At 36.7% G+C, this 26,562-nt stretch overlaps 1 protein-coding gene across 4 annotated transcripts in view; it reads left to right on the top strand.

The window, feature by feature from the left end:
- The first annotated feature begins 21,410 nt into the window (after positions 1–21,410).
- EMCN (endomucin) overlaps positions 21,411–26,562 on the top strand; it is a 44,074-nt gene continuing 38,922 nt past the window's right edge. For 2 of the 4 annotated variants that reach the window (XM_039361303.1, XM_039361302.1), the window contains exon 1: positions 21,411–21,652. In XM_039361303.1, the coding sequence (XP_039217237.1) occupies positions 21,583–21,652 (70 nt within the window). In that variant the 5' untranslated portion in view covers positions 21,411–21,582. The remainder of the gene's footprint in view (positions 21,653–26,562) is intronic. The other 2 variants (XM_039361306.1, XM_039361305.1) reach the window with 1 other exon arrangement.

The following is a 26,562-nucleotide window of genomic DNA, read 5'->3' as shown; positions in this document are numbered from 1 at the left end:
ACAGGGAAAAACTTTTCCTGTACTTTTATTTATATATATAAAATCATATGAAGAAATTCATATCCTAATCTACTGGGAGAGTCTGGCTCAGTTTCCTGAATAACTAGCTGAAGACATATATGCAAAGTTGGGCCAAGCCAAAGGCATGGACCCTACTATAAAACCTACAGAGTTCAGCTGGGAAAAGAGGTCAAACCATTTTCCTAACTGGTTTAGGAAATCATAACTTTCCCAAGGGCAGATGTACTAGAGTCTTCTTATTGTCTTTTTATTGTCTTCTTCCCTTTGTATTTTTGTTGCAATTTTCTAATGAACGAGACTAGAGCAATAGGAAGTTGATAAAATAGGCAGCCTTCAGTTTGTTCTTGAAAAAGTCAATAACACTTTCCCCCCGCCCCCCTTTTTTTCTTATTCCCATTCACCCCATTACCTCTTCCATCTCCCTGCCACCCAGGGAAGGAAATTCAGAACAGCTCTATACATTTTGTCCATAGTACTAGATATCCTTTTGATTTTTATGCCTTTGGGAATATACCCAGGGCTGCTCTTACATTATCTTGAGCATTTCAATACTTTCATGTTGAACAAGACACATATGTTTCACAGAGTTACTTGAAACAAATCTTTCAATAAGAATTTCTTAATACCAACGTAGTCATGGCACTTGTCTTAACATTTAAATGTTGTGAAAAGAACTGAAGCTTACAAGGTCAGGCATTCAGATACCAGCAGCAGGATATGATTTTATCTTCAAAAACAGAATTTCTCAAATTCAGTCCTTCCAGACCATTGTATAGGCAGCCAAGATCATGTCTGCATTCCTGCAAGATTTGGAATCAAAGGGGGGAAAGTATCCATGAGCTACACTCTCTTGCTTACAGACAACAGAACATCCAAATTGTTATTTAGTCAGTGTCCCTTGCCTGCAGGAGCTTGGGTCCCAAAATATAAAAACACGCCTTATTTCCCTAAATTAGGAGATTTTAAAATATTAGGAAGTTATAGAAAATCCTCATTTTCAGAAGAGAAAGAAAAAGAGGAAATTTTCATGATGCCTGATTGTAAGTTTCTGAAGAACTCACATTAAAAATAATCTCTGTAATGCAAATTAAATACAAATTAAAATCATCATTGCAATGTTCAAAATTGCTCAATAGGCTAGGAGAAATCTAAATTCTCAGAACCATCTGGACATCCCCTGCTTGATCAATTCTTTCATTCACTGGTGACTTGTTATTAAACATTCAATTGCATCATCAGGAAATGGTCCTTCAGCCAGTGGAAACATATATTGCCAAATATAACCTTCCTAGGCAAACACGGAAACAAAAGTTATTGTTTATTGTCCATCTAGTCATTCATCACAGTTTGTTTGTTGTTTAATCAGATTTGTGTGTCACCCATTTTGTCTAATGAGATGTATATGTCCTACAGTGTCCTAAATATTAGGAAGGCTGAGGGAGGGAAAGCACATGAAGGCCACAAGTCATTGTAGAAATATCTGGAAGGGAAAGGGTTCAAACTGTCATCTTGTCACACATTTCAAGTCTTCTTCCAACCCTCTTGTTATTGAAAAGTAGTATTTATGCTACCAAATGTTAGTACAGCTTTGACCTATGGATTGCCCACTTCTGCCCTCTTCCAATCTTGCCAGCAATCTTGAACAGAAAAGCACATTAAGCCTCGGGGCCACATGATTCCCTTTAAGCAGGATTGATCAAAGCAGTTGTGTCTGACCTGATGTCTTCCAAATGTATCGGAATTATATTTTCAAGGCTCTCTTGACAGCTGAGCCATTGACCCTGCCAGCTGGAGATTCAATATGAATAAAGGCTAGATTTAAGGATTGGCGCCACACAACTCTAGAGCTACTGTACTGCTTACAGATTCTTTTTTTCTTCCTACAAAATACATGTCCGTGTGTGTATATATATATATAAAATATATGTCCATGGACAGCAACTCATATAAGAAAAACAGGAAAGGAAAATAGAAAACAAAGGAGAACTGTAGGCTTGGCACTGGTTGTAACTAAAGCTTGTTCTGTTTGTTGTGCTCTTACATTTTCTCTTCCTCCTATATCTTTTAAAACAAGCATTTCCATATGTTTAGATACTAAAATGCTCCCTTTCCAGAGAGGAAAAAATAACAATGTTTTTCCAAAATCCTAACATGTAGACAAAAGAAAAAATAATACTATATAGGAGTGAAAGTTGATTAGCTGAATGTTGTTACACAGAGACAAGGCAGACACATCAATAAGGCAGATACAGACACACTTATGTGTCTGAAAGGAACAAAGAGTTCCTAGTATCTTCAACTAAACACCCTTATTGACTGTTTCACTGTTATTTCCTGAAAAGGAATTTGTTGGCTTATCTAATGTAGTACCATGGGCCAAAGGTCAGCTTTCAAGACGCACAAACTCTTTTCTCAGGATGTGTAGGCTTCACAACCACAAAATGGTCTTGAGAAGCAAATGTGGTCTAGGCACCTGCAATATTTATAGTTGTGGGAGAAGAAACATTTCAACTGGTGCACAAGACCAGTCCTGTTTCTGTATCGAACACTCCCTCACTAAATATGCAATTTAACCGTACAAAAAATATTTCTTAACCATGTTTTATGGTGGATGGTATAAATAAATTCTGCCTTGTGTACTATCCAAAGTTGTCCTGTGGGGGAAAAAAGCAGAATTCTTATGCGTAATGCCTGTGTAGAAGAGAAGAATGGGGGGGGGGCATTCATCCCTGCTAAACTAAGTAATCAGGAGCAGGGTTCCCCTTAAGCAGTACATCACCCAAGAACCCATTGTGGCCAGACCTATCCCTCTTCCTGATCCGGTGTTTTTTAAGGTGAGTTCTTTCTCTAAACTTAAGATAAAATTGTAGCTAGGTTATAGGATGGTTTCTAGCTCTTTGCTTCCACCTTCAGTTTCATCTTCTTCAACACAGTTACAAGTGCAGAAGTCCTGCTGTCTTTTGTACAAAGCATTTTTGAAAGAAGCCTCCTGCCCAGCTATCTTTACTCCAACTTTTTACGCTAACAAGCACAGGTTTGTAAAACGTCCCATTCCCAATCTGGTCCAAGCAGGCACCCATCAGAGAATTGAATGCACCTGATAAATATGAAAGTAGGTAAACTTGCATATAGATGGCCCGCAGCTCCACATTCCCTGATAATTACATATATAATATATAAGAATCATATCATATTTGAAAAAATTACATGTAGATCTTGTTCCCATTGAACTGGCTCTTCAGGACTATCTTATCCTTTTGTAGTACTTAGATGTTGTCTCCCTTGCCTCCTCATGTGACTGTAGGAAACCAAATACAAGGTCCTTGTAGCTGGTCTGTATGTCTGTTATGGGGCTAGTGTAGCTCCATCCCATCAGCCTTAATTACCTTCCCTTTCATTACTACCACCAGGCCACACTTTTCCAGTCCAAATGACATCCTACTGTAGATTTGTGTTAGGTAGATCAGCAACTTGATGTTTTGTTCATTCTTGGCATACAGCTTGATGTCATCCATGTAGAGGAGATGGCTAATGATAATTCACTCTTGAACTTGTATCCATCTATTTCCATCTGTATCTATCTCTGTCTCTCTATCTCTCTATCATCTATATATATCATCTATTCTATATCTATATGATCTATATCTAAATATCAATATAATATATGATACCTATACCTATATCACCTATATCTATATCTATCTCCTGACAAATGTATGCAACTGAATGTTCAAGAAACTAGAAATGATCTCAGTTGGTTGGGATAAAGAAAACATGTAAATCAGAGGAAGGTCTGTATCCTGAGCATTCCTGACAGTTTTCATAAATGTTTTACAATTTACTCTACCTCATAACTGATGAGCAAAATCAAAAGCTTTGAAAAGCCCTCCAGCATTTTTTGGGTAGACCTGAAACTCTGTTTTTAAATCTCTCATCTGTACAGTGGCTGAAAATAATTGCTATTTTACCATTTTTTAATATGCACAATTATGAGAAAGGCAGGACTAGATGAATCAAAAGTTGGAATTAAGATTGCCGGGAGAAATATCAACAACCTAAGATATGCAGATGATACCACTCTAATGGCAGAAAGTGAAGAGGAACTAAAGAGCCTCTTGATGCGGGTGAAGAAGGAGAGTGCAAAAGTTGGCTTGAAACTCAACATTAAGAAAACCAAAATCATGGCATCCGGCCCTCTCAATCCTGGCAAATAGATGGGGAAGAAATGGAGGTAGTGACAGATTTTATTTTTCTGGGCTCCAAAATCACCTCAGATGGGGACTGCAGCCAAGAAATTAAAAGACGCTTGCTCCTGGGGAGGAAAGCTATGGCAAATCTAGACAGCATACTAAAAAGCAGAGACATTACCCTGCCAACAAAAGTGCGTATAGTCCAGGCCATGGTTTTCCAGTTGCAATGTATGGCTGTGAAAGTTGGACCATAAGAAAGGCTGAGCGCAAAAGAATTGAGGCCTTTGAACTATGGTGCTGGAGAAGACTCCTGCGAGTCCCCTGGACTGCAAGGCGATCAAACTGGTCGGTCCTAGAAGAGATCAACCCCGACAGCTCTTTAGAAGGCCAGATCCTGAAGTTGAAACTCAAGTACTTTGGCCACCTAATGAGAAGGAAGGATTCACTGGAGAAGAGCCTAATGTTGGGAAAGATTGAGGGCAATAGAAGAAGGGGACGACAGAGAATGAGATGGCTGGATGGAGTCACTGAAGCAGTAGGTGTGAATTTAAATGGACTCCAGAAGATGGTAGAGGACAGGAAGACCTGGAGGAACATTGTCCATGGGGTCGCGACGGCTCGGACACGACTTCGCAATTAACAACAACAACAATATGCACAATATATATATTATTTATTTATTTATTTATTTATTTATTTATGAGACTTATATACCGCTTTAAGTGCAAGCACTCTCTAAGCGGTGTACACCAGTAAGCAATGTATATATATATTTACATTGCCCCCAACAATCTGGGTCCTCATTTTACCTACCTCAGAAGGATGGAAGGCTGAGTCAATCTTGAGCCGGTGAGATTTGAACCGCTGACCTGCTGAACACAGTCAGCTAAAGTGGCCGGCAATACTGCACTCTAACTGCTGCACCACCTCGGCTCTTCTATATAATGCATTCAGAAAGTATTCAGACCCCGTTCACTTTTGTCAATTTTGTTATGCTGCAGCCTAATTCTACAGTTGTCGACATTCATTTTTTCCCTCATTAAGCTACACTCAGTACCCCCTAATGACAAAGTCAAAAACAGAATTTAATAAATGTAAATTTATTAAAAAGAAATATCACATTGATATAAGTATTCAGACCCTTTGCAATACTTGAAATTTAACTCTGGTGCCTCCCATTTCTCTTGATTGTTTCTGATATGTTTCTACACCTTGACTGGAGTCCACCTGTGGTCCACCTTGATTGGACATGATTTGGAAAGACAGACACCTCTCTATAGAAGGCCTCACAGCTGACAATGCATATTGTAGCAGAGCAAAAGCCATGAGGTCAAAGGAACCGCTTGCAATGCTCAGAGACAGGATTATTGCAAGGCAATGATCTGGTGAAGACTATAATAAAATTTCTGCTGCATTGAAGGCCTCTAAGCCTCCATAAATCTCAAATGGAGGAGGTTTGGCACAACCGGGACTCTTCCAAGAGCTGATCACCCGGTCAAACTGAGTAATCAGGGAAGAGGACCTTAGCAAGAGAGGTGGCCAAGAACTTGATGATCACTCTGACTGAATGAAATTTCTGCAAATTTAATAAATTTATAGACATTTCTAAAAAAAAATTCACTTTGTCATTATGGGCTATTGAGAGTAGATTAATGAGAAAAAAAATGAATTTCAACAACTGTAGAATTAGGCCGCAGCATAACAAAATTGATAAAAGTGAAGGAGGTGTGACTATTTTCTGAATGCACTGTATTTTAGTAGAGGCTTTTTTCTTAATGTAAAATACAAATATAAATAAAGGCAATGGAAAACAGGAAAGGAAAGGAAATAGAGGGGACAAAGTGAAGGAAAGGGGAAATAGAAATTTTTTAAAAGCAGTGAGTTCTGACTTTTTTCAGTGCAGAAAGATACATAATGGAGTTATAATATCAAGGTTTTAGTTATGCCAAATACTAGCCACTAGCCATTTCTATAATGATAATCCACTTAATTGTCAAAATCCAAATTTTCATTTTTTTTTTCTTTCACAAAGAAAGTCCAGAAGTGGTTTACAAATAATTAATTAGAATCTATTTACATTCTTGTCCCTAATCAATGCAGTCAGCTTCACCTTCTCCATCAGTTCCATCACCCTTTCAGTTCATTCTTTATTGTGTGTGGGGGGATAATGCTTCGTTTCATTTCTGGGCTATTTGACCATTTTTGTGTGAGATTTGATTTTGTTTACCATTCGACTCAAATATGGGTTGCTATTCAAAATCTTCATCCAACGTTCCAAGATCTTATTTTCCTTGAGCTATCTGAAATCACTGAGGTTCCTCCCCCAATCTCTCTCTCTCATTTACAAAATGGTGGCATATGCAGACAAAGCAATACAAGTTAATCACTGAAAGAAAAAAACTTTTTATTAATTAGATTTTTTTAAAAAAAAAACGCTTTTAATCACTTTCCAACTCTCCCAGTCAAATTTCCTGCTTGCTGAGAAATTGTCTCTCACTATCCAACTGGAAGCAAGTGTGAGGTTCCGAAATCCATTAGAAACAATGCTGGGTTCCTAGTAGAAATGATAAATATTAGAAAGAAAAATATAGTACTGATATAGAACTAGCATTTGCAAGGCTGATAAATGACACGTGTGTCTTTGCATCATGCAACTGGCCGTTTATATATTGTCTATAATTACGTCAGTTATGCAGTGAAGTCATAGCACATCAGTTGGCCTTCGACATTTCTTGACTTATTATGGATGCCACTTGTATCTAGTATTTATTACATTTTATTTGCTACATTGCCTCCAAATAACCTACAGATTTTTGGGGGAACACATATTCCAAAATTCCAAAGTAGTTTGGCAATAACTCCTGCAGATTCTTCTTCTTCCTTCCTTTCAGACCCACAACATATTTTTGATAGATATCTGCTGAAAGATAACTGGGTTTCAGATGTATATGAGGATTTGATCCTAGATTTCCCACACCTAGACCAAAATCTAATCCCTACAAACCTCTATCGGACTAGGTCCCCTTAAATTTAGTGAGACTAACTGCTGAATTGACTCATACAGGATTAAATTGTGATTCATGTTTCATATGATGGAATTTATACCTTTGGAGCAAATACTATGTCATTATTCTCACATAGGCATCATAATTAAGGCCTAAAGTACCAAGATTTATTATTATTATTGTTATTGACAGTATTTCAAGAATTGTTGCTTTTCTATAGATGGAGGAGATTTAAAGAAGGAGTATCTCTACTTCCTAAAATGACCTTTTAAAAAAATATATGACTATAAAGTATAGTTCCAATTGAGAGGAAATGGCTTTACTTCTTTGGGGCAACACCCCATTTTAGGGTACTAAATTAACTGATTGATTATTCCTATATAGAACCTTTGTGTTTAGACAAAGAAATCCATTGAATTCAAATTTTGCAAAAAAGAGAGACAGGATATTGTCTGTTTCTCATTCTGGAACTCTGGAACTCTGACATTTGAACAAATTTGTAAAGAACATAGAATTCTTTAGTATACAAGCTTTTGGATCTTGCATATTATGCTTCAGCAGACCTTTTTCAATTGTTTACTTGGGCTCAAGTCCTAACTACTAATTTGTTTTATCTATTGTCTCATCTATTAGGAAGTTTATTTATTAAGCCTGAAGTTCTATAGCATCACCAGGCTGGATCATTAGCACTTAAAATACATTTAATCTCGACTAGGTTGTGCATGAAGTTTGCTACTGGCTTGCAGATGTTTTGTCTTTTTCTAGAAGTGAACAATAGGGGTTTAAAAGAGACAGACATGATTAGCAGATCATATTTTCACAGCAGCCACAAGTACTGACACTGGCCAGAGATCAAGTTGGAACACAAAGACTAGTAATCACTGGGATTCCCACTCCTCCTGCTATTAAAGGAATGTGTTATTCTTCCTGTTTTTGGTCATGAGATGGATGAATGACTCACTGGAACACTTTCATTTCCAAGCTACATCATTCAGGGGAACAAGAATTTCCTTGCAATAGGATCCACAATTCTCAGAGAAATGCATGCAATATTATTTAGAAAGAGGATAATGCATTGACTAGGGCTCTGTGAATCCTATAAGAAGATGCATTGCAACACATGGAAGGTCATAGAAAGCTACTCTCTCTCTCTGAATCAGGAAAGCAGCTGCTTCTTTCTTTCTTTCTTTTTTTCAAGTTTGCACAGCTGCTCTGGGAACTATTCCTGAATGTCTTCACATACGATGTGAAGGAAAATGAGTGACTATGAGTGGCTTCTGAAGCAGCTGCAGAAACAGGGAAAGAGATGAGGTTGCTTTCTTGATTCAAAGAGAGGTGCTTTGTACATGTTCCTATTTACTGCAAAGCATGTTCAAAGGATTTTCCATCATCTAATAGATAGTACTACAACCAATAAAGTATGCTTAATTTCCTTCTACTGTTGTTTTGTATACTACATACATAATATTATAAAATATTAGTTGAATGCAAAGAAGATATTTAATCCAGGCAACTGCTGTTGATTCATTTTGTCAATACGTTATCCAGACATTTTTGTCTTTATTACTATTATTATGGGTCTCTTTTATTTTGGTAATTTTATTCCTTCTGTGCAAGATTTCAAGGCAGTTAATACAATATAGAGAAACTTAAATGTGACCCTTGTACTACATCAGGGGTCTCCTAACAGGGGATGCAAGACAATATTCCAGGGGGTGTGAAAACTTGGGTTTAGAAGTTTCAAAATTATAGTGTGTATACATAATCCATTGCTGTTATTTCAAACTTTTGTAAGGGGTGCAAGAATATATCAGAAGCATTCTAGGGGTGTGGGGTATAGAAAAGGTTGGGAACTGCTGTACTACATGAACCCCACATGGGTGCAGTCTCCAGAGGGCTTCTTAACAGGATAACAGAGTTGGAAGGGACCTTGGAAGTCTTCTAGTCCAACCCCCTACTCAAGCAGGAAACCCTATACCAGTGATGGCAAACCTTTTAGAGACCAAGTGCCCAAACTGCAACCCAGAACCCACTTATTTATCGCAAAGTGCCAGGGCCGCATCAGCATTATGGTGCCCTCATGGGGGGGCAGGGAGGTGCCTCTGAGTGCTGCCTCTGGCACGCAAAAACCGGGGGTGCAAAAATGGGCCACCGTGCTGCAAGGCGCAAAAACGGCCATGCCATGGGGTGCAGATACAAGGCATTGCACCATGCAAGAATGGGGCAGGGCTAGTGAGTATCATGCAGGCACTAGACCCGCCCCATTTGCAGCACGTGTGTGCTCGTGGCCCTGTGCACGCATGCATGCATGCATGTAAAATGCTTCCCCCTCCCCTTTCTTCCAGTCCACCAATCAACAATGGTTGGTGACCTATGCTCTACCACTTCTACTCGAACTTGCTAGCTGCTTCACCTCCTGTGTGCTGGGCGGAGCTCCTGCCCCGGGCAGCAGTGGTGGCCTGATGCACCTGCTGCTGGTGGTAGTGGCGTGTGTGCCAACAGAGAGGGTTCTGAGTGCCACCTCTGGCACGTGTGCCATAGGTTCGCCACCACTGCCCTATACCATTCCAGACAAATGGTTGCCCAATGTCTTCTTAAAAACCTCCAGTGTTGGAGCACCCACAACTTCTGGAGGCAACTTTTTGTTCTGACCACTTTTAGGGAGTTCATTTCTGTCACATAAAAAAATGGGTTTTATACTCCTACCCTAGTAGAATAACAATTCAACAAAAGGAAAATAAAAGAAAAACAGAAGGAAGCAGTTAATTAAAAAAAAACATTGAAGCTTCTAGCAGACAGACATTTGTTTCATTTATAAATAAAATAATAAACCAGCATAATAAAAAAAAATAACTGAAGGGCAGCCAGCACATATAAATGTATTTAAGTATAAGCTTATAGAATTTTAGCCTTATAAATGTATGGCTATATCCCAGTTACATAGTGATGGCCCTACCTTTATTTCAATTCTTTTAAATATTTATTGCAACAGGTAAATAGAATAGGTGACTCAGTTAATTCAATTAACATCAAGTCACTTATTTGCCAGCTTAGCTTTTCATCTGCTTTAAAACTCTCTTTGTGGCATTCATTTTTTGTGAACTCATAAGCTTAACACAATCTGTAAGGGAAGCTATTATAGAAAAGCCCTCAGTTCTATAATGTATTTTTATTAAATTCACCTGAATGGATTGAATTATCCAACTTTAAAATCAGAAAATACCCAGAGGTAAACTTGCACTAAAAAGAATTGTCACATATTGCAGAATATGTGCAGTTGTCTCTCTGTTAAAGCAAGACCAAGTTCACAGCAGCTATGGTTATTGCATGTTGATGTAATTAAACCTACTCAACATCCAATTTTGCCATCATAAGCAAAACAGCTCTGCTCACCACTCATACTAATTTGCCATAAACCGTGTTCTTAGAGTTGAACTAGATGCTCAAATACAGGAACCATTGGCTAGGAGTAAATAATCAATCATCTATTTTGGAAATGATGTAAAAATCTGGTGGGTGTGGCTGCAGTCTCATTCATTCCATCTAAAACTTATTGTATTTCCTAACCGCACAAATCATTTAACTCATCAGAAACAGCAGCTGATGAGGACAATAGGTAACAAGATAGGGCTTTATTATTAACCTAGATATATTAAATGTAATTTTAGCTTGTTATGGTCAGACAGATTAAGATGAAAAAAGCAAGGACTTCTGAAAGATGGATCAAAAAGTCAAGATAGTGAGCAGGGCCATATAATTGAAGGTCTGCTCTCTCTTTTTAACTTGCTTGAATGCTTGTGGTACATATTAAAAAGAGGTGGGACTTCAATTCTGTAAAAGATTGCACCTGCTATTTTGTTTTTTAAATCACTCTTCTCACATGGGCTATTAACAATAGTATTTATTTGTATTTAAGATATAATTTTATTTTAAGAAGATTTTATTTTAAGAAGACTTTTTCAGAGTGTCCATGGGAGAGGAGTGATTAAAAAAAACAAGATCATTTAACTCATCAGAAACAGCAACTGATGAAGACAATAAGTAACAAGACAGGACTTTATTATTAACCTAGATATTCATAGATCAGAAAAAATAACCAGGAACAGATCAATTCCTACTTTCAAATGAAATGTCTATTTTTTGTTTGGGGGCATTTTATTTTACTCTATACCTGAAATTTAAAAATATTCTTCTAACCCCAGTAGCTGGAATTTCTCCAAAAAGAGATGAATGCATGCTGGAACATACCATTATGAAGAAATGTCCAACACTGTAATAAATTACCAGAAATGTATATGTATGAAAAAATCATCTATATCCACAACCTTTCCATGGGTAATTTAAAATATTGGCTTTCAGCAAGTCATTTTGACCACTTGATTTTCAGCTGGTTATTTTACTGTAACAATTGATAGCTTTTTGTGTGGTGGAAAGTATTTCATTCTGTTTTAAATAATAATAATAATAATAATAATAATAATAATAATAATAATAATCAGAAACGTTTCTACCAATCCATCAATGGAGAAACTGCAAGGAATCAGTCAGTACCTGACAAGGAAGAAACAGTGCAATTCTGGAAGCAGATATGGGATAACCCAAAGAAATACAACAAGGATGCAGCTTGGTTAAAAGAGGTGGATGCAAATAAAACAGAAGTTGAAATGAAAGAACTAGTAATAACAACAAAAATGGTAGAAAAAAGAGCAAAGAAAATCAAAAATTGGTCAGCACCAGGTGAAGATGAACTGCATGGGTTTTGGTTGAAACATCTAACTGTTATACACCCACTCATTGCCAAGCAGTTCAACAATATACTACAAGGAGGAGAAATTGAAAAGTGGCTAACAACTGGGAAAACCTACCTAATAATGAAAAATCCAGCAAAAGGGGCAACACCAGGTAACTACAGGCCAATTACCTGCTTACCAACAACATTCAAATTACTAACTGGTGTGGTAGCTGATGCAGTACAACAGCATCTAGTTGAAAACAATCTCTTTCCACCTGAGCAGAAAGGAAACCGCCCCAATAGCAGAGGAACAAAAGATCAACTCCTAATAGACAAAATGATCTTGGAAAACTGCAAGAGAAGGAAGACCAACCTGAATGTGGCATGGATTGACTACAAAAAGGCATTTGACTCTCTGCCACATGATTGGATAATAAAGTGCCTAGAAATAACAGGAGTAAGTAGAAACATCAGAAAATTTGTGCAAAGATCGATGGCACAATGGAAGACACAGTTGCAGATCAATGGTGAAGAGCTGGGAGAGGTTAATATCAAGAGAGGAATATTTCAAGGAGATTCATTATCACCATTACTATTTGTTATTGCACTGTTTCCTCTGTCAACAATACTGAATAACTCAGGACATGGCTATCAAACATCAAAAACATCTGCCAGACTATCCCACCTCCTTTACATGGATGATCTGAAGCTGTATGGAAAAACATCATCTGAAATAGAATCGCTGCTCAACACTGTCCGTATATATAGCCAAGATATTGTAATGGAGTTTGGCTTGGACAAATGTGCCACACTTACTATCAAACAAGGAAAAATAGTGAAAACTGAAGGAATCAAGATGCCCCACGAAAATAACATTAAGAGTCTGGATGAGGAAGAGTACTACAAATACTTGGGTATCCTTCAAGCTGACAACATCAAGCACACTGAAGTCAAGAAAAAGATTAGAGGTGAATACATCAAGAGAGTGAAGAAGATCTTAAAATCCAAACTCAATGGAGGAAATACCATAAAGGCAATCAACACCTGGGCAATCCCAGTCATTAGGTACACAGCTGGAATAGTGGACTGGACTCAAGCAGAACTAAAAGCAATGGATAGGCAGACCAGAAAAATAATGACAATGAATCATGCCCTTCATCCACGCAGTGACATTGATAGACTTTATCTACCAAGGCAAATAGGTGGGCGTGGAATGCTACAAGTACATCAGATGGTTGAAGAAGAAAAAATGGCTTTGGAAGAATATCTGAAGAACAATGATGAAGATGCACTGAAATTAGTATATCAGGAAGGCTTACTAACTACTGGAGAGACCAAACTGGCCTACAAGAAAGACCAAATGAAGAACAGAATAGAGGCATGGGAAGACAAAGCACTACATGGCCAATACATGAAAAAAATAGCTGGGAAAGCAGATAATAATAAAACCTGGCAATGGCTAAGAGCAGGAAAATTGAAGAAAGAGACCGAGGGACTAATTCTGGCTGCACAAGACCAAGCCTTAAGGACAAATGCATACAAAGTCAAAATTGAGAAGACAGCAACAGACAGTAAGTGCCGCCTATGCAAAGAAGCTGAAGAAACAGTGGACCACTTGGTAAGCTGTTGCAAGAAGATTGCACAGACTGATTACAAGCAGCGGCATGACAAAGTAGCAACAATGGTGCATTGGAAGATCTGCAAAAAATATCATTTGCCTGTAAGCAAAAACTGGTGGGATCATAAAATAGAGAAAGTCATAGAAAATGATAAAATTAAACTGCTCTGGGACTTCAGAATTCAAACAGACAAGCACCTGCAACATAACACCCCAGACTTAACAATTGTCGATAAGAAAGACAAAAAAGTCTGGATAGTGGACGTGGCAGTGCCTGGAGACAGCAGAATAGAAGAGAAAGAACTGGAGAAGATAACAAAATACAAAGACCTACAAATAGAAATAGAAAGACTGTGGCAAAAGCAAGCAAGGGTAGTACCAATAGTCATAGGCTCCTTGGGTGCAATCCCAAAACAACTGGAGCACCACTTGAACACCATTGGCATTGACAAATTCGCTATTAGTCAATTGCAAAAGGCGGCCTTATTAGGAACTGCTTCCATCCTGCGACGATACCTGTAATACCATCAAACATCCACATCTGCCTATCCCAGGTCCTGGGTAAGGACTCGATAGGTAGACAAAATGCCAATCCAGTCTGAACATCTGGCTGACTGTGCGATGATCAATAATAATAATAATAATAATAATAATAATAATAATAATAATAATAATAATAATAATAATAATGGGATCATAAAATAGAGAAAGTCATAGAAAATGATAAAATTAAACTGCTCTGGGACTTCAGAATTCAAACAGACAAGCACCTGCAACATAACACCCCAGACTTAACAATTGTCGATAAGAAAGACAAAAAAGTCTGGATAGTGGACGTGGCAGTGCCTGGAGATAGCAGAATAGAAGAGAAAGAACTGGAGAAGATAACAAAATACAAAGACCTACAAATAGAAATAGAAAGACTGTGGCAAAAGCAAGCAAGGGTAGTACCAATAGTAATAGGCTCCTTGGGTGCAATCCCAAAACAACTGGAGCACCACTTGAACACCATTGGCATTGACAAATTCGCTATTAGTCAATTGCAAAAGGCGGCCTTACTAGGAACTGCTTCCATCCTACGACAATATCTGTAATACCATCAAACATCCACATCTGCCTATCCCAGGTCCTGGGTAAGGACTCGATAGGTAGACAAAATGCCAAATCCAGTCTGAACATCTGGCTGACTATGTGATGATCAATAATAATAATAATAATAATGTTGGAAAGGACCTTGGAGGTCATCTAGTCCAACGGCCTGCTCGGGCAGGAAACTCTATACCATTTCAGACAAATGGCTGTCCAGTCTCTTCTTAAAAACTTCCAGTGTTGGAGCATTCACCACTTCTGGAGGCAGGGTGTTCCACTGGTTAATTGTTCTAACTGTCAGGAAGTTTCTCCTTAGTTCTAGGTTGCTTCTCTCCTTGATTAGTTTCCACCCTTTGCTTCTTGTCCTGCCTTCAGGTGTCTTGGAAAATAGCTTGACTCCCTCTTCTTTGTGGCAGCCCCTGATATAAACTGGAAAGTGGAAATTCTGGCAAGGGAAGTGGTGAAATCTGCAAAGAAAAAGAGACACAGTTCACCAAGTTGCCAAAGTAGGAGTTGGTGGAATATTTTTTTAACTCTGAAAATATTTTAGCCATTATTATATATTTGGGGTTAAACTGTGTAGCCAGTAACCTGGTGCAGAGAACCCCTGGTGATTACTAGAATCAGCTCAAATGTTAACGATCTGTAAGAAATTGAAAATTCTCTCTCTCTCCAGCTCAAAGGAGATGGGGGAGACAAAAAGTTAAAATAGTGGTTGTGGCCATGTGATCAAAATCCTACTCCTCTTTACATACATAAAAAGGTTGCAGTTCAGTCACCATCTTGATTTTTAACCTCTCCCTTCTAAATACTCTAGTTGTCTCTTACCCCAATTTTCAGCTAATTCTTAGAGATCCAATAAAGGTGAATTAGTGAAGTAGTTCATCTTACTTCTTAATGGACTTTTTCCTGAACAGAAGCAACATAGAAGAAACACTGGGGAGGGGAAATAGGATGATTACAAATGGAAAATCATGAATGAACCCCCTAAAATTCCACAAGAAGGGGCCCCTTTCCCTCTCTGTCTGATGAAGAGAGAATAGAGATTTTCAGTTCATACAATCCAAATATTGTAAATTTGATGTGTCCCTGTGTGTAAGAAGTATTTTTTTAAAAAAAAATGCAAATAACAGCAGCTACAGGGGTAGCTGAAAATAATTTGGAATAGAGAATATATTAACATTTATCATCATTACAGGTAGTTGTCAACTGATGACCACAACTGCAATCAGAATTTTGATTGTTAAGCTACGCAGTTGTTAAGCAAGATATCATGTGACCAGATTTGTTTTTAATGATCATTTTTTACTATAGTTGTTAAGCAATCAGATGGTTATTAAGTGAATTGCTTAATTGATTTTGATTGTCAGACGCCAAATGATCATATGTTCAAACCATCATTAAATGATTATAATTTAAAAACTACCTGTGCCTGAAATTAAAAAAAAAAACACTCTGGGACTTCAGGGAGAAGAATGATGAACTGAAGACAGCTTTGTGAAAGCAGAGCCAACAACTGTGGCAAAGACTAAGGAACCAATGAGTAGGCTAGTCCTTTGGAACTTTTCCAGAAAAAGAGAGGCCAGGAGATAGCCCACTTGTGCTCCATACAGATGTTTCTTGCTAATAGACTGCAGGGCAGTGATTTTCTGTGAGTTTGATCACCAGGAGACAAAAGCATTAAGCTATTTTGTCCAGAACCATGGTAGAGATTTATAAAAGACAAGCCTCACTTTGTAATCACTTGCTCATTAACTACTTCTAAGTTATTACAATAGACAAGTTTGAAAACATTAGGTGACTCTGCCTTCAATTCTTAAAAAAAAGAAAATTTTAATCATAAGCTTAAGAATTTAAACTTAAATAATTTAAAGAATCTGAAATAAACAGCAAAAGAACAAAAGCAAAAAGCAAAAAACAACTGATACAAAAAACTGCATTTATGGAAAGTAGTCAATCGTTCCAGCAATTTAAAGGGTTTGTGATGCTACCAGGAGGCAAGATTTTGCACATTGCTCCCCATTGGTTGAGTTCACACAATACAATTCCAGCATTCAAATAAGTGTGTGACATGGAAACAAGATTGCTTCATTCACACAGAATATAAAAATAATGAGTGATTTCTCAAAGACTCTGAATCACAAATTACCCAAGTTCATTTTAGCCAAGATGGCTGTCCAGCTATAACATATCAAAATACAAAGGATAAGAATTAAATTATTATTATTTTCTTGAAGAGATTGGCAATTTAAACATGGAACTGATTTGGTGATGCAAAAATTTAGTGTTAGAAAGCTAGTGCAAATCATTATCAATCTAAATTTGGTATGTCATTTAAAATAAAGAAAAATGTCAACTGATATGCACAATTAGCAACAGCAACTATGAGGAAATTGTAATTTCTTTTAAGATACTGATCTTAAACTTGACCTGGACATTTTTGACTCTCTAGCCACATTTCCTGGTAAATTCTGCTCCCTAATATAGAAGTGTATACTCAATTAATTTAATAAACATGCAGGACAGACTCTCCTTGGAACACCAAAACATCATTTGTAAAGACAGTTTTGAATAATAAGATACCACAGAGCCACAAACTTAGGCCAAACATCTGCAATAAATAGCAGGTGACTTTTTGGTTCAAGCAAAGAAAAACAAACCACTAGTCTCAGATATTAAATCTCATAACAAACTGAAATTATCTTCAATAAGTTTATAAAATTTATAACTAAAGTTTATTAGATTTCAACATAAGCAGAAAGACATCTTTGACCCAGCTTCATATATTTGCTTTCATAATATTTGTGGATCTGCAAACATTCATTAATTTTTCTTTCACTTTTACTAGTTTTTTTTTCATTTCATTGGGTTTAATCATACTTCCCAACTGACTCTTCACTAGAATATGCTAGCAACCATTTTTGAAGGGCAGGAACATACATCATCACCCTGTATTCACCCTGCGTCAAATATGACCTCTAGACATATTTTTGGCTGCTGTTTTTCTTTTTCGCTTATGTTGCTTGAGCTCTCCTGTCCATTTTGGCTTCTGTATTTTACTTTGCTGCAAGCTAACTCCAACAGTTCTTTGGCTACTTCAGAGGCAGGAATTCCTCTGCAACTGAGTCAACTGTTACCATGGTTTCTAATGACTTCTACAGCTAACTTGGCTTGCAGATAAAAAGATTGCTGCTTAAACACTGTTTTTTTATGTCATTTTTCTTTCTCTGAATTTGATATTTTCCCCTCAGATTTTTAAAAATAAGTCCAACAGTGCACCATTTCATTATTGTTTTAATCACTCTCTGCTCAATGCCAGGAACCTTCTATTGTCAAGACAAGTGTTAAAACCATTGTGCTATTACAGCATTTCTACTAAAGACAATTTATTTATTTATTTATTTATGAGACTTATATACCGCTTTAAGTGCGAGCACTCTCTAAGCGGTGTACACCAGTAAGCAATGTATATATATATTTACATTGCCCCCAACAATCTGGGTCCTCATTTTACCTACCTCGGAAGGATGGAAGGCTGAGTCAACCTTGAGCCGATGAGATTTGAACCGCTGACCTGCTGAACACAGTCAGCTAAAGTGGCCTGCAGTACTGCACTCTAACTGCTGCGCCACCTCAATTCTAGAAGACAGAAAGAGAGAAAGAGAGAGAGACATAGAAAGAGGGATGAGAGAGAGAGAGAAACTTTTAAGTGTGTGTCTCTGTGTCCAGTAAGATCCACTACATCAGTGTTTCCCAAACTTGACAATTTTAAGGCATGAGGACTTCAACTCCCAGAATTCCACAGCCAGCAACGCTGGCTGTGGAATTCTGGGAGTTGAAGTCCACATGCCTTAAAATTGTCAAGTTTGGGAAACACTGCACTACAGGAATAAAAGCAATTATCAATTGCTGTCCAGGAGAAGAAAAATGGGAAGGCACAGCAGCATCCAAAGAGAACATATGGTTACCTGCTCTGTTGGTTAACTACCTTGTGAGCTGTTGCTAGGTATCTTAATCCAGACAACACTTTCTTATATGAGTCTAGAATCATGTGCACATGAGTATAATAAGTAGAAGCAGCTTAAAGGAGCAGTGTTCATAGACTCAGTGTTAATATCTGCACATAGCTTAGTCCACTTTTCCACCTCATGAGGTTCTCCAGAAGGTTGATCTTACAGTTTGAAGGATAAAAACAATTCAGCCATAATTTGAATAAAATCTTATGTGTTTAATTATCAGGTATTAGTTTCATTCCTTCCTTTCCACCTCGGAAACCAAAACACATCTCCCAGCTAAAGTATGCGTAGAAATCAATATCTCAAAGTCTTCTAGACAACATCTCCAGTAAGCTTAGTTAGCATCAGGGCTTTTTTTTTCTCATAGAACGCCCAGAACGGAGTTCCACCACCTTTTTGGGATGGAACCTTGTAAAGTAGGCAAGGCAGGTTGTATGACATGTGTGAGTTCCGGCACTTTTTTTTTTTTTTTTAGAAAAAAAGCTCTGGTTAGCATAGGTAATAGTCAGAATTTATGGAAATATAGTCCAAAATATCTGGAAGGCACTTGGGTATCTATTCCTGGTCCAATGATAATTATATGTGTTTTTGCTTCTTATTAAATAATTGCTTCCATCTATAAAAGTCACGTTGATCATCTCACCTTTGATATAACTAATGGCATGTGATAATAACTGTCTTTGGTTATGATGCTAATAATAATTTTAGGATACCTGCTTTCCCAGATGCTACAATATTGCTACACAAATTATTTCATAATTACAAAGGCTGAAACATATTTTTTGGCAGATACTGAATGATTACTTGTTCTTGTCCAACTTCAGCTTCTCCCTTCATTTTCATTGTTGATTTTACCTAATATAAAATTTGGATCAAGATGTAATTAGTGCTACAAGAAGTGAGTTTGCATTCTTTTGGAAAATTAAGCCTTACATATGGCTTATATTTTTGCTTCCAGTAAAAAAAATTATAAATATTTGCATTTAAAAAACAACAGCAACATGTTGAGGAAATTGATTCATTGTTTCCCTTTTAATTAGTCTGGAATACAATGTGGAGATCATTGACATGTAGTAGGGGCCTTTGTCTGACATAGTTTCTCACAAAATGCCTCAATTTCAGTGTAAACGTTCGCTAAATTTCAAGTATAGTAACATGGCTTTAATGCCATAAATCAGTGTTTCCCAACCTTGATGACTTTAAGATGGGTGGACTTCAACTCCCAGAATTCCCCAGCCAGCCGTGTTGGCTGGAGAATTGTGGGAATTAAAGTCCATCCATCTTAAAGTCACCAAGGCTGAGAAACATTGCCATAAATGTTTATGGCCTTGGCCTATTTTTATCATCTAGTCTACACCATGAAAAGGACACAGGAAGATGCTCCTGTTGAGGCTTTGGTACCATTTGAATGCCACAAACTAGAAGTATAGAATTTTTGTTACCTTGATAATATGCCAATTTTAATGCAACACGTTGATATGAGTAGAACCAGCACTCATTTTTGTATGGGTTTCAGATTTTGGGGGTAAAATAGGTGCCTTAAGTCACTACAAAGCCAAATACCAACTTACACAATAAACCTCTCCAAAACTAAAAAAGATATTGAACTTTTTAAATCCTGGACTTCACTTCTTTCATTCCTACCATAAATTATGATATTGTTTTAAACAAAGGTGGCGATATTTTATTTTGGAAGAATGCCGTCCTCCCCCTATATGCATACAATAGTACTGCTTGTTCTCTTGAAAATCCTTACTGAGTTTAATTTTCATTTGTGTTTAATTTGAAAATATCCATATGTATCTCACCTTTATATTTAAATCCCAGGAAACAATGTACAAAATCAGTATCTGAAATTAATAATGGACTTGATAAAACTTAACCCACACAACTGAAACTTAAGTGTATCAACATGGAGGGCATTCAGCTGAAAAACAGGACAGAATGTCACAACTCAGTAAAACAAGACTAAGAGATTTCATGGTCTTAGGCAGAGCTTTCTTTGTCATAGAACACCCAGAAGAGAGTTCTGGCACCTTTTTGGGATGGAACCTTGTAGGGTAGGCAAGGCGGGTTGTATGACGTGTGTGAATTCCGGCACTTTTTTTTTTTTTACAAAAAAAGCACTGGTCTTTGGTAATGTATAAGAAGCATTTCCTCTTCTACTCTCAAATATTCTAAATACAGAAGTTGACTGACATGGAAATTTAATCTTCAATATGCAAAACAAGCAGTATATTCACTGTTAATTTAGGAAGCATCCATTTTTCCCAAGGTATGCTGTCTGAGGAAACTGACTCATTCTGCCTCAGCTTCAACCATTCTTGGAAATAGTATGTCTTCAGGTTGCATTTAAAAAATGGTAGCCCAAATTGCACAATACAAGCCTTTCCCTAACTGGAACTGTTCATCAAACATTCTTCTAAAAGTTTGGAGAGTATATTTCTTATAGTAATAGAAACGTTCATCCTGCTTTAAGTATGGCCATCATTAAGTGTGAGTGGATGAATTCCAAATGCCTTTTATAATACATTTTCAACATTATCAAAGTGACCTCTTCTAAAGGGAGATCCGTTCCTTTAAGCAACCTTTCCTGACCTCTGCAGCTAAAGAACAAAATAATGGAGCAACAAAAACACTGACGACTGCCAAAGCAGAAGGAGTTCCTGTGAACTGGCTGAAACAATAAATCTCCTCCATGCTGAATTCCCGGAGGGAGGCTGTCGTGTTTCCTCCTGTTCTTTATCAAGGTCCCCCAAATAAGCAGGATGGGCAGTGGCTCTCCACAGCTGGCCTTACTCCCTCTTTCTTTCTGCTACAAATCTTTCCCACCGACTAATTAGAACCAGGTTGAGTGTGAGAGTTTTGGTCCTGCTGTGGCCTTTGTAAGAAGACGTCTGGAGCACCCTGAATGATGGCTGGGAAGCTGTGGAGCACTGTCCTCCTTTCCCTGGCTTTGTCTGGCTTCTTCTGTGAGGAGGGTAAGGCCTCAGATTTCTTTGCCACCCTTTCAGCTTTCTCAGAGCAGTGGAGCTAGTAAAAGGGCAGCCTGCTATGTTGCCATTTTGTCACCAGATTGCGGTAATATATTGCAGTAGATTGCTGTAATATTTTCTGGGGTCTCAGAAACTGCATCTACAATGAAAGAAAATACATAATTCTTTCTAAAACTAACAAGTAAAAAGATCTGTCTCTCATATCTTATCAGTAAACTTTTCTAGAGCACTAGCTGCTTGTAAACAAATTGTTATAATTTATTTATTTAAAGTATGACATCTACAGCGGCCTTGCAATCACTGATACAACATATGAGCACAATGCTATATAGGAGATAATATATTAAATTAAGATAAAATCATAATAAATTCACCATGATATGGAGCCATAGAATTGCAATGGTATAGATATTATAATATGATCTCAAGGAAGCTCACCATCTAACTGCTTCTGGGGTGGCTGCATAACATCATCCCAGGTGCATTGAAATGATAATATTTGTATTGTCATATAGGCATCCAAAATGATTTTTAGAAGAATTCCCCACCTGTGATAAAATGTCACAAACTCAATTTAAACTCCCTTTTACAACCTTGTAATCCCTTAATTCAGAGTAGAGTTGGGGTGGCTGGATGGAGCTGAGCAATAAAACATCACAATCCTGCTAAAAATTAACTATTTACCTTAGAAATATTGCATTTAAAGAAGTAGGTTATTTTCCATGCACAGTTATTGGAAAGAAACTCCTTTAACCACAAGGATTTACTTTGCAGAAAACAACCATAGAATTGCATTAGGATATTCCTTTGGTGCAAATCCCATTGTATTTAATGAACTCAGTGCCAGAAAAATAATTATGCTATTATAATGCGGCCATTTTCTATTTGTTATTTCTAATTTTATTCTAGTAAAAAGTATGAGTGGGGAATAAAGCAATATCCTGGCAAGAATAGAACACTGTGGTCTGTGACAGTTTGGGAACATGATGCAACTGGGACTGGAGATATTAAGAATTCATTTCTTAATATTTATTATGGATTCCAGCATTGATACACTCTGTAGTAATCTTTAGAGGGCTGCTCATTTATCAAGAAAGTAATTCAAAAAAATAATCAGAAAGCAACTAGTACTATTCCTTTCCAAATGTTCTGAAAGAACCCAAGGCAAGAAGTTTCATTTAGCAAGAAAGAAAATTGTGTTATTGTTGTTTATTCTAGTTGTGTCTTCTAAGTAGGTGCATAGTATCCTTTTATCCTTTCACAGATGCAGGAATAGATCAATTGACTGAATGGCTAGTAACTATCAGGATCCTTGTGGTTAACTAATTATGCAATCCTAGGTACTGAATTAAAATCACTTCTTTTTGTTGCAAAAGAGAAGACTGGAATTAACAGAGTTCTCACTGAAAATTCTGTTTACAGCTCAAAATTCTCTTGTATTTTTCAGTGCTGAGGTCTAAAAATCCTTCATACATTTTTGTCTGACATACATGTGCATTAACACACTTAACATGGAGAAACATTACTATTGATACAGCAAAATAAAAAGGGTTGAAAAAGGGACAATACAAAAATTGTATTCATACGAGCAAAAATGTGTGGGTGCATGTATATTGCTCAGGATAAACTGAGCAGATGAATAAATGCTATTTTATTCAAGATAATAAACTCTTTTTTTTTTTGAACTCTGGATTCCTCCCCACACTCCTTTTATTAGTTACTAACTAAAGTTTCCTAGCATGACAGAATGCAGGATATGGAATCAAGGATTTAAGTTACAGAAAGACAGATTCCTGTTGAGAGTTATGAACAGGAAGAGCAATTCAGCAGTACATAATGAGGAGATAAAAACTCCTTCACTGGATATGATAATGGCTGGATAGTCATGCTTTAATTCAGATTCCTACCTGAAGCAATGGGTTGGCTTTAATGGCCTAAGTGACAATACATGCTCAAAAATGGGGGGGGGGGATGCCATTGACGTAGGATGAATTGATGGAGGAGGCTGAGTTGGATGTTCTGTCTCCTGGAGTCTCAAAAGTCTTATAGACCGCCTAGTATGTGATATATACTAAGGCAGTGAGTCAGAGGGCAGCTACAGAAAGAAAAAATGGAAGTGCTGTGAAAGAGTTAGAGATATGTGCCATGTTTGCACCTATACACACTCTAAACAATCTTCATAGAAAGAAATTTAAAACAATGTGCAATATGGTAGATACACACAATGTAATCATAGAATTGGAATTGGCCACTTAGGCCATTAAATTGATTTTGTAAAAAATTAGCTTGTAGAGTTCCTTGCAAAACATCATTCCTTAGAAAGTAACTCAAAGAATGAAACATCCATTGAAAGCTATGAAGAATATATACCCTTTATATATTCATCTACTTTCTGGGTGCGCTGGCAATATATGAATGGACATATGTTATGGCATAATGTACAGCCATCTTTTTGTAAATAATGTTACATTACCAATGTATTTAGCCATAATATAGCTAGCACCAAATTTGCAAATCAATATCCATATGCAAAATATCATAGCAATATCACATATATCTGGCCTATAGTCATTAAGACTGCTATGCAACACTTCATATTTAAGGTAAAAGGATACTTTGGAGCACAAAAGAACACCTTTTAGCAATTATACCCTTTTAGCAATTCCTTAAGCTTGTCCTTTCTCAAGATTAAGTGGCAGTAAGGGAGAGCAAAGACACAGCTTTTTAAGTGCCACAAGGATATCCCTCTCCTGTCTTTTTTTTTGAACAAGTTTTATTAGTTTTTTAGTTTTTACATCAAAGTGCTTGGGAAACAACGTGGTGATAGGGTAATCAATCATCCAAAAACAAAATCGTACATATATGGCTCAGGTTAATTCTTTAAAGATTTCCTCTCTATTTCTCTAAATTAATATAACATATTCAAATTAATACATTTCTAAATAGAGTTCAATCCATCAAAAAAATTGTCAGTAACATTTCACCTATATAAGTACAAAACCTGTTTTTAAGCTTTACTAACTTACAGTTACCGTAATCCAATTTAGCCTTAAATAAACATATTATTTACACTTCAGGTATCCCTAAATTCCCGTTTCATAACATAATAATTATGTCTAAAGTAAACATATTATTCCAACAGTTACATTCTCACATTTCCCAAATATATTCTATTTCTTATTTATTAATGCCATGTCTTCCTTTATCACAATCCATTTTCTTGTTCTCCTTCCATTGCAAAGTGATTATCATACCTAAAATAAAAACATTACTCTAAAAAAATACATTCTTACTCTATTTCAAATATATATTCTATAAATTAATCCATATCCCTAAAAAGCCTTTTTAACCAATTAAGTAAAATTTAAATCCCATCAAAGTAATTATCATACCTAAAACAAACATATTGTTCCAAAAGATACCTTCTTACTATATTTCACATATATACTCTATTTCTTATCCTAATAACTCCTTATATAAAACCTTTTCCATATTACAATTCCAAACTATAATCTAGTCAATCATTCACCTCAGTTAGTATTAAATCAGTCAAAATCTCTAAAAGCCTTTTTAACCCATTAAGTAAAATTTTAAGTCTCATTTTTGAATCTAACTCTGGCTTTCTTTTTGTGCCAGACAGGTTTCCATAAAAGAGCCTCTATATCATTAAATCTCAGTGTTTGATTAGGAGTGTTTATCAACAATTCAACCTAGTCGTACTTCTCTTCTCCTTCCAGTATCGTCTGAGTAGTATAATCAATTTTGTTCAATGTTGTGGTTACTAGTTGGTTATTCACATTATCACAGTTTTCAATACCTCGTATTTGCAAATCAGTTCCTGTTGCTTTTGACATTACAAGGTATTTTAATTAAAGTCATTCTTTGGTCGTCAAAGTTCTCAATGAGTTGTACGTAGGATTGTGTAATATCCTCTTCTGTGTTGATTTGTTCCTCTTCTGTTTTTTTTTGACTTATGGAGTAGTCAATTGGAGTCTGGAAATCAGTTTGAAGTTTTGGGGCAAGGGCTTTTAGTCTGGAATTCACTTGCTTAGTAGCTTCAACAAATTTTTCCAGTATAAGTTTATAGTTAAGTTTTGGGTGAGGTTCCTCCATCTCATTAAATTGTGTGTATTGTTGCGTACAGGCCTCTTTGAAGTTGATCTGTTTCTCCTCTATTATTCCTTGGCCTATAAATTGATAAGTTAAAATTTGAGGTTCAATTTGTAATTCTGGAATATCATCTTTGATATTCATCCTAGAGTTCATTTGTTCCGTAACTTCCAATATTTTTTCCAATATAAGCTTATAGTTAAGCTGTGGGTAAAATTCCTCCATTTCAGTGCTGAAATAATCTTTTAGTCTTTTAGTGGAGGCTATGTTTACTAACAGTCAGCCAATATCCACCTCCCCAGTTTCTAGTAGGCAGTTTCACCACCCAGCTGTTTCAAATCCTTTATCTTTTCCCTTTTATAATAATTTGAAGGTCAAACCCAGCCTCAAAATCAAAGAGGAAATACAATTGCAGTGTCAGCTTTTGCCACAAGATGGCCCCAGTAGGCTGTAAAATCTTTTTTCCAGATTCCAATAAAGTTTTATCCAGTTAGGAAAATAAAAAAAAACCAATATTCTCCAGCTTAATAAGTAGATAGAGTAATAAAGAATAGAATAATAAAGTTCTATAGTAGGGATTTTTTCAGGACCCCAGAATATCCAAGAATAAAAATAGTCAGTGAAAATTAATTATTTTTTCTTTGTTTCTAGAGCTCGTTTCCCCCAATAAACAGACGCCGCTCTCTCAAAGCAGGGAAATAATTACAGAAGCTTTTCACAGGGAGATAGTTAGGGTACAGAGAGGGAAGGAAGAGTCTCACCCGGATCTTCCACTGTGGTTATTT

This window comes from Crotalus tigris, unplaced genomic scaffold (assembly GCF_016545835.1).
Source record: "Crotalus tigris isolate CLP2741 ecotype Arizona unplaced genomic scaffold, ASM1654583v1 scf7180000019245.846064, whole genome shotgun sequence".
NCBI classification, from domain to species: Eukaryota; Metazoa; Chordata; class Lepidosauria; order Squamata; family Viperidae; genus Crotalus; species Crotalus tigris.
This window is presented reverse-complemented; position numbering and strand designations above follow the sequence as displayed.